This window comes from Ailuropoda melanoleuca, chromosome 8 (assembly GCF_002007445.2).
Source record: "Ailuropoda melanoleuca isolate Jingjing chromosome 8, ASM200744v2, whole genome shotgun sequence".
Lineage (NCBI taxonomy): Eukaryota > Metazoa > Chordata > Mammalia > Carnivora > Ursidae > Ailuropoda > Ailuropoda melanoleuca.
In genome coordinates, this window is record NC_048225.1 from 5,083,014 (window position 1) to 5,092,332 (window position 9,319).

Genomic DNA, 9,319 nt, shown 5'->3' on the forward strand with positions numbered 1-9,319 from the left:
CTGAATTCCCCTGATTTATGGATATCTTTTGAGACCTGAGGATATGTCCAGATACTAAGTGATTAAATGTGGATGAAAGTGGCACATCACCGTAATGATAGAGGAGAGAATCGTGACTGGGCATACAGAGGACCTCAGACACAAACGCAGACGGCTTCTTAGAAGAGCAGGCTCCAGGGCTGCGGGAACACTGCACCAACAGGCTGCTATCTACACGAGGATCTTCCCCCGTCCTCCCCCAAGATGCGTGTGCTGGCTCGGCAGTCCACGGGAAGCGCAGCCCCTCGGCATTCGGTGTTTCAAGAGCCACTGCAGGCTGCTAGCAACGCGGGAAGGAATCCTGGCTTCTGTCTTCACCACGGGCACCAACCGTGTGCCCTCTTGAGATGGTTCAGCTTTCCTGAGAACTCCATCCTTCAGCTGTTTGTCAAAGACAATCCCTGCCAAGAGCAGTCATCTAACACCCTCTTTTAGGGGCGCCTGCGTGGCTCAGTTGGTGAAGTGTCTGCCTTCAGCTCAGATCATGATCCTGGGGTCCTGGGATGGAGCCTCGTGTAGGGCTCCCTGCTCCTCGGGGAGCCTGCTTCCCCCTCTCCCTCTGCCCCTCCTCCCAGCTAATACTCTCTCTCTCTCTCAAATGAATAAATAAAATATTTTAAAAAGGACATTATGGAGGCGCTATAAAATGAAACATGACGGTTTAGGTCACAGATCTTTGTTCTACCTGTTAAAGCGCCACCTGCTGGAAACGCCACGGATAACACATACAAATTCTCTGAGCCGCTGGTCCCAGAAAGGTGAGAAATGCCCACAGGGGAAACTAGTCTCAAAGTACAAACAGTGAAAACCACCCCAGCAAAGCCCTCTCTTCTTCCGACATAACCACAGTCCAAACACACAATTTATTACCTCTATACAACACGAGGGGAACAATCCAGCAGCCCTATTATACTATTCAGCAGGGTTTTTTTAATGGCATGAATATCTACAAGAAAATATTGAAAAATCAATATTGTTCTAATAGGCTGGAAAACAATTTATGGGAGGTTCTCAACTTAAGAACGTGTTATGTTTCAAAAGCTTGTATGTGAGCCAGACGTTTGAAAATACATTTTCCAGGGAAGTGTATTATAGAGACTGGTGCAACTCTCAGTCTTCACAAACTTGTATGAAACCAGGAAGCACGGCTTTGCATTATTATTATTTAATTGCTGACTGTCAGTCACAGCACTGCTTCTCTGGAACCCTGAATTCTAAGTTTTAATTTAGGATGCTCAGGTTTGAACTCCTTTGCCCCTCTCCAGAGGAAGCAGGTGAGGAGAAAAAACACTAGGTTTAGGGAAAAGGGGGGAAAGAGCCAAGCAGGGTAAGATAATACTGCCCACGTGTATCTGCATAAAACACCTTACTTTAGCTCAATCTCCCCTTAAATGCTATGAACTGGGGCCAAAGACAAAGTCCATTTAATAAATGCCCAAGGGGGCACCTGGGTGGCTCAGTCTGCCTTCAGCTCAGGTCATGATCTCGGGGTCCTGGGATCAAGCCCCACATCAAGCTCCCAGCTCAGCAGGGGAGTCTGCTTCTCCCTCTCCCCCTGCCCCCTCCCCACTGCTCATGCTTGCTCTGTGTCTCTCAAATAAATAAACAAAATCTTTTAAAAAATAAACATCCAAGAAGTGAGATGACAAAAGGTCTAGAAAGATGAGCAGAGACCACAGTTGACCTTGAAGAGCTCAGCTAGTGGTGAGGAAGGGCAGGTAAACAGCATGCACTCAATAATGCAACAAGGAAGATATGAACAAAGGCCCTGGGAACCTAGAGGAGAGGAGGTCTGGCCTGGATAGCCTGAGAAAGGCTTCAAAGAGATGATGGTTGAGCTGAGACTTGACAGAGACGTGGGATGCTGTTACCTGACACTCTCCACTTCCCCTGGAATATACAGGTGTTTGCTCTTAAGCAGGATATTTTAAGAAATAACATGTTAAACAAAATTAAAGTCTTCCCCCAAAGGCCAAACACTGTAACCTAAGCTTTTCCTGCTCATTGGCAGCTCTGAATGGCACACAGTGAAAATCAAACATCAGCTTTAATTGGCCGCAGAGAATAAAAAGTTATTTCACTAAAAAAAAAAAAAAAAAGGAAAGAAAACAAAAAAGTAAACAGAATTCTAAAAAGTTTCTTCTGGCAAATGATCTGTGGGCACCCTCTGATTTCCCCTCCATCCCAATGTAACCCCAGGTAGGTCTGCCTTACCTTACAGACAAACATGATTCTGAAAAGTTGGATATGAAGAAATCGTGAATATATTAAGTCATTTAAAAGTCCAGAAGGGGAGCTGGTTAATCAAAGTAACCACACAACAAATGTATTTCCATGAAATCAAAATCTTTTAATAACATTAACACTTACCAACAATTCCTTAATTACATTTAAAAAAGTTTACATACAGTTTACAGTTTTTGTAAAGTGGCAGAGTGGTAGTTGATATCATGATGCTACATATTTGCACTTTGAACTGAAGAAGTATCACAAAAATCTCATGGCACATCACAAATCCTTGGTAAGTAGTGTAGTATCCTCTCTGAACAACGGAGAGAGGGTCCCTAGGTTTACCGCACCACCCCTCTTTCCTGCCTCGATGGTACTCACACTGGTATCTCAGGATTTCTCCAGTGCTACCCCACCCATGTTGCTGCCATATGCAATCCCTCGCCAGACCTCACTGTGACGTAGAGGCCACAGGCTCGTGGAATGACGACCTCAGCAAGACAAAACCCAGAAGCCTCCGAGTATGGAAAGCTGTTCCCAAGCCACCCTGGGCTGCCCCAACTCCCGAGGTCCGGCCCAGCCTGGACAGCCTGCTTGCAGGCTCTGCCCTGGCTGCATGACGCCTGGGCATCGGCCCCACCACGCTTTCCCACTGGTGCCTCGAGACCCCAGTGTGGGGCACACCCTGTCTCCCTGACAAGAACAGGTACTGGTCCTCAAACCCACAGAAACATGATCCCAGCTGCCCCGCCTTCTGCTCTATTTTCGTATTTCTACTTTCAATACATTATTCTCTATTCCTTTGTAAAATCGAACCACTGGATCCAATCCAATGTTGCAGTGCTCACTCCCCGTGTCATAATTTTCCAAGAGTCCCCTCTGCCGTCAGCAGGCTCCGCGGCCTCCCAATACCCGCTCCCGGTTTCCCGGGGAGCCTCGGGTGCACATGCACGGGTGCCTTCCTCTCCAGCTACAAGGCGGTGGAGTGAGTCTCCCGCAGGTTCTCCTCAAGCTTCAGCCCTAGGTTGTCGATGCCGATGCTGGTGACGGGCGGCACGCTGCTCTCTGGCGGCTCAGCCGTGCGCGTCGGGGTGGAGCAGTACAGGATGAAGCCCACCATGATGACGGTGAAGGACAGGATGTAGAGCCCGGAGAACTAGGAGGGGAGAGGCGATGGACTGTGGTCTCTGCCAAACACATGCTGGCTGCTGCCCTCTGCCAGCTGTGCTTTGAGGGTTCCCTTCTTGTTATCTTTTCTTCTGGAAGCTGCCTAAGGAGACGCTAATGCCCCCAACCCTCCCATGCGTATACTGGTGAATGCACGGCCTCGGACGTCACCTGTCACAACAGCCAGGCGGATCCTCGGATCACTAGGAAATGGAACTTCTGCCTCTCTCTGTGGTACTCCTAGCTGTACTTCCACCTTGCAACCAGTCCCACCTCGTGGAGAGACTCAAAGGTCAGCACGGAGACCATGAGAGAGCCAATTTCAGACCCTAAACACGCTTTATAATACTGCTACGAAACAGAGAAACACAGGACCTAAGATAAAATGTGGATGTACAGATATGACAAGTTCTCCACAACCTTTCATGTATGCCAATGCAATAAAATCCAGTTTGCTAAAATTCAATAAATTATCTTCTTTTGGTAGACAAGTGTTACACAATCGGATTTATGGTGGACTGAGCAGGTTAAGATTTTTAGAGCTCGAAAGACGTCATTTTTCAGAAAAGTCTCAAACCCAAAGAGGTTACTGGTATAAAGTGCAGTCAGACAACCACGGGGCATGGAGACTGTGGGAGAAGTCTCCCACCCTCGCGGCTCCCAGAGGACTGACTGTAGCGAGAGCCCCATTCTGACAGACACACCACAAGGACAGATGGAGTTCCTGGTGACCCTCTCTAACACGCCCCCCTTTTTAGGAAAACAACCACCCCAAGCAAAATACAGTGAAGACAAGACACTAATTCATTGTGTATTATGACTGAAAATGGCATACTGACATATCCCCAAAGTTTAAATAAATAGTATTATGCACTCTATATTTGCTCTTATTTGAATTGAGGATCCATACAAAAGTTCAAGTATTAAAGAAATTAATATCCTTGACAGCATGAAAGATAAAGCACAGAAAGAGAAGAGCTAAAGACTGACCCAGGATGATATAGTAAAAATTTAAGGAAACTATGTAGCATAATGAATGCGTAATTAAATGCCTAGGATCATTTTTTTTCTTGGAACAAGCAAACTCAAATTTATGAATGGTCCTGACAACCTGATTTTAAAGTTAAGAACAGAGCATGCTGGGGCACTTCGGTGGTTCAGTGGGTGAAGTGTCTGACTTCTGCTCAGGTCATGATCTCAGGGTTATGGGATGGAACCCTGTGCTGGGCTCTCCACTCAGCAGGGAGTCTCCGCCTCCCTCTGCCCTCCCCACACTTGTGCTCTCTCTCTCAGATAAATAAAATCTTAAAAAAAAAAGAACAGAGCATGCTATTTTGTTCAAGCCAATAAATATTTTTAAAGTCACTCAGATTTCACAGGATGCCCTCAAAGAGTTCTCATGCCTAAAAAGAGTTCTAATAGCTGACAAAGAAAAACAATGAGAAAACACAACAGGTTGGGAAAGGAGATGAGAGGCAGAGAGAGAAGAACCCAGATACACTCCCAAAAGCAGAAGGAGGAACTAACCAGGGTTTTGAAATGAGTATCATGTACAGTGCCGGTCACCTCCAGCTGTGGGCTTCTGTGAGTCACTATTGGCTTCTGCACGTTAATTTTTTAAAGATGCTCAATTCCTTCTTAACCTCAAGCCTTTAGAACTCTTTAAGGAACAGTTTTTCCCCAAAGCAGGAAAGCCTTCACCAGATTCAGGGCAAGAGTCAACGGCAACGATGCCAAGTCAAGCTGAAAGCCAAACCTGGCTTTAGTTCTTGGATCCAAAATTTAGCATGGTCCTCAATACACCGCTGGCACTTAATAAATATTTGTTGGGGGAAAAATGATTCCGAGAATATTAGGGAAAATTAAACCTAGGTAGAGTACCCTAAACTTTTAAGTCAGTATTATAAAGTCAGTATTTATGCCCTCCTATAAAATGTTAACTGTTACCTGTAGGAAAACCTACATAACTTGTTCAAAACACATCCTGTTTGGTGGTTTTAAATGTGTAGAAGAAAAAGCATCTTGTTTCTCTCAAGAAGCAGGTGATCAAATGGAGTCTCTTCCCTTAGAAGGGAGAGACTCTAAGGGAATGAGGTAAGTCTCCTGAATGAGAGGCTCTTACCTTTACCTTTCTGCTTTTTTAAAAAATTCTACCCTTTGTGTCCAGATCTATACTGGAAGTTTCTTGTGGCTACTCTCAAGATCAGTTCCAGAGGAGGCAGAGTCTGACAATGAGGTGTGCAGAAATTTTTAAACTTCTTTAAACTGTCGATTTTAAAAAGAAGAGCCAAAGTTGCTTTAGAAACTACATTTTTAAGAATTGGTGGTATATTGGGCTTATAATTCTGACTTTAAAAACTGCTTCTAAAATGCTAGGTATTGGGCACCTGGGTGGCTCAGTCAGTTAAGTGTCTGCCTTTGGCTTAGGTCATGATCCCAGGGTCCTGAGATCGAGTCCCATGTTGGGCTCCCTGCTCCGTGGGGAACGTGCTTCTCCCTCTGCCTCCCTCTCTCTCTCTCTCTCTCATGAATAAATAAATAAAATCTTTAAAAATAAGTAAATAAAATGCTAGGTATGTTCTTTAAGCTCTGAATGGTTTTCCACCCCTGTAATTTACTCTGAAGATCACAGCAGGCCCACTTGTTGCTCTACAAGCCTTGAAATGGCCTTTGAACGAAAACAATCGAATCTGATCTGGGTTAAAAGTGAGCTGCGAGACGTGAAAGGACAAAGAAACATAAAGCAAAAGAACTGAGAAGGAATTTAACGTTCGCATGCTCTGATTTTGAGAATAACAAAGTTATGTGGTAAAAAAAAATGACACACAAAAAGGCTTTTTTGTGTTAAAGTTAAGAGCGCTTAAAGAACAAATATCTACATGAAGGGAGCTTATAATAGGTAGTGGCAGGTGTATTTTCAAAGCTTTTCTTTCTTTAACCTTGCTTCTTCCTTCCCACTTGGATACTATTTTACTTAGAAGTTAAACTAATAAAGCTAAATCAATATACTTGGTTTAAAAAGAAAAACACATAGGTCAGTGGGACCATATGTTAGTTACATAGATAATGTATAACCACAAACTTAACTGTAGAATAGAAACACCATCACCCCCTAGCGGCGGCCTCGTGAAATGCAAGCACAGCACCACAATTCACTTTGTGGCCCTTGGCAGTAGTTTTCATTAAAAAAAAAAAAACAAAACTACTAGGCCTGCCAGGTCACTTCTCTGATTCACTCTGACATTTGTTACTTTTTAATGATGCAGCCAAAAAGCTATATATACTCCTTTGGTCTAAGTTCAGGAATACCTTAACCAGCAAGTTTACAAAGATAACATCCAGTTCCTTTCATATGTAACACTGCAGGTAAAATGTTTTATGCTGCTTAAGCAGAAATTTCTGAGAACCCACTGAAAAAGGCACTGTGAGTTCATGGCCAATTCCTGGGAATAGTGTAAATCAGTGCCAACCAATCTCTGCCTGGATACAAAATTTTATAAGGACAAAGAAGTGTAGTTGCTGTCCCCAAATGAAACTAAAATTATCAAGCAACGGCCAACATTTTCACTATTTGTTCAAATAACTGGGAGAGCAAGCTCGTCAACAAGCATTTACTGAAGGTATACTAAAGAAAGACGGATTTCCAATGCAGCAGTTCTGAAAGTGTGCTCTCAAGACCTGGAGGTACCCAAGACCCTTTCAGAAGTCTGTAACATCAAAACTCCTATTAGAAATACAAACATGACGCTGTTTGCCTGGAGTGCAGACTGTCCAATGAGATTCTTGCCAAAAACGATGAGGCTTTATTTTTGCATCTAAAATAGTGAAGACACCCATGACTTCTTTTAGACCAAGCAAGTGTTCCTATTTGAACCTATCTATTTGCTTACCTTATAGCCAAACAGAAAGAGTCCAAAGAAAAGGCTGTAGAGGTCAGCTGTCAGGATGCCCAAGTTGACAGAAGTGGCACTCGTGACTTTAATCACCAGCGGCATGAAGCTATACAGGCAGAACATACAGAGTGCAAATGCCACAAACAACAGGGCTGCAGAGAAAGCAAAGCGGAAAATCCAACATTACAGGAAGAAATCAGAAGGCAAAGACCCTTTTAAGGCTTGGCTGCCGTCTACAATTCCCTGATCCTCTAACACACTCTCTAAAGAGCCACTTGCTAATGCTCAGCATTGCAAATGAGACCCAGAAAGCCCTCAGGAAAACAATAATCATACTAATAACAAGATGCGACACAGAGGAAGGACTTCAAAATTGCAACAGGGTGTAAGATGGTGAAGGCCGTATGGAATTGCTCATGGAGTGACTGGTTTAACAGCTCTGGCCACCCTGCCCACCCGAGAGAGCGTGATGCTGTGATAAAAGGCCAAGCAAAGCAGAATCACTATCAAGAAAAATCACCCATTATCTTTTGTTGGCTTTTATCTGGTTCATTGGTTGGACATGATCTGTGTCACTGGATTCAGGATAAAGTATTTTTAGTCATCAAAGGCAGCTGGCTGTTAGGCCCATTATCTTGTGCTCATCTTATTAAATTCAGCATTCTCAGAAAACACAGTATAACCGTCCTCTTCAGGACAGAGCTGGTCATGTGGGTGCTCACCATTTAGCTTTGCAACCACACCTTCAATCCCACCCCCATAGTCAACACACGTCCACTCACACCCACTCACATTCATGCACACTCATTCACACTCTGGCAATCCAAGTTATTTGATTGAATTAAATTATCCAAGCAGAGCATATGAACTTCCATGACATTTTATGGACTATTTTTAACTTCTTTCCACCCATCACTAAATAAGGTTGGAGGAGTCTTTCCTAACTGTTCCACCACTGTTTTCTGCATTATTTATTTGTGCAGATGCCCAGGAATACCAGGTGAGAGTTGTAATGGAAGGTGGTGGGTGATCACACACCATCAGAATTATGCGGGTTAATGTTTCCCAAATTGCATCAAGCAGACAACCTTCACACAAGGTTTAAGGACTAGCAATACAGATCCAGTTGAAAGTGAGTGTGACCAAAGGTCAGTGTTGTTCAGAATTCCTAGCAAAGAAAAGCTATTCCTGCAGGTAAGGATTAAGAATTAACNGTTTTCTGCATTATTTATTTGTGCAGATGCCCAGGAATACCAGGTGAGAGTTGTAATGGAAGGTGGTGGGTGATCACACACCATCAGAATATGTGGGTTAATGTTTCCCAAATTGCATCAAGCAGACAACCTTCACAGGATGGACTAGCAATACAGATCCAGTTGAAAGTGAGTGTGACCAAAGGTCAGTGTTGTTCAGAATTCCTAGCAAAGAAAAGCTATTCCTGAAGGTAAGGATTAAGAATTAACTCCAGTGAAGGTTCATTTATGAGTTCTCAGAGAAAACTCAATGTAACCCCCTGGAGCCCTCTGGGTACCGAATTACTCTGTGATTTTACAAAAATGGTTAAACACTACTTAAATGAAGTATTTATTTCTCGACGTGTGTTTTTGTCACTGACAGGAAAGGATACTGACCAAAAAAGGATAACCATTTATGTACATACCAATCTTCCAGTCCCACTGAATGCCGGCAATATCCTTATATTCCACGATCAATCTAAGATTAAAACAAGAGGTCAGAGAGAGATCCACATACTCATTTTCACTAGTTTATAAGCATTTTAGTTGCCATATTTCAGCTAAGGTGAGGAATTACATTGATCTTTTAAAATGTTTCTTAGGGTATAAAAATAAGTATCGTTAATATAAAGGACAATGAATAAAACCAAAGGAGCCCATAAACATGCTTGAGGCCCCTCAAGGCACTTTTCAAATAGTAGCCAGCATGACATTGTGTTTTCCATTTGAATAGGGAGTTCATGTTTTCTGGAAATA

At 43.4% G+C, this 9,319-nt stretch overlaps 1 protein-coding gene across 1 annotated transcript in view; it reads right to left on the minus strand.

The window, feature by feature from the left end:
* Positions 1–3,238: 3,238 nt before the first annotated feature.
* Positions 3,239–9,319, minus strand: part of SLC35F2 (solute carrier family 35 member F2) — a 43,654-nt gene continuing 37,573 nt past the window's right edge. The window contains exons 8-10 of the mRNA XM_034665616.1: positions 8,989–9,041; positions 7,326–7,480; positions 3,239–3,424 (exon numbers count right to left, since the gene is read on the minus strand). Coding sequence (XP_034521507.1) covers positions 3,239–3,424; positions 7,326–7,480; positions 8,989–9,041 — 394 coding nt within the window. The remainder of the gene's footprint in view (positions 3,425–7,325; positions 7,481–8,988; positions 9,042–9,319) is intronic.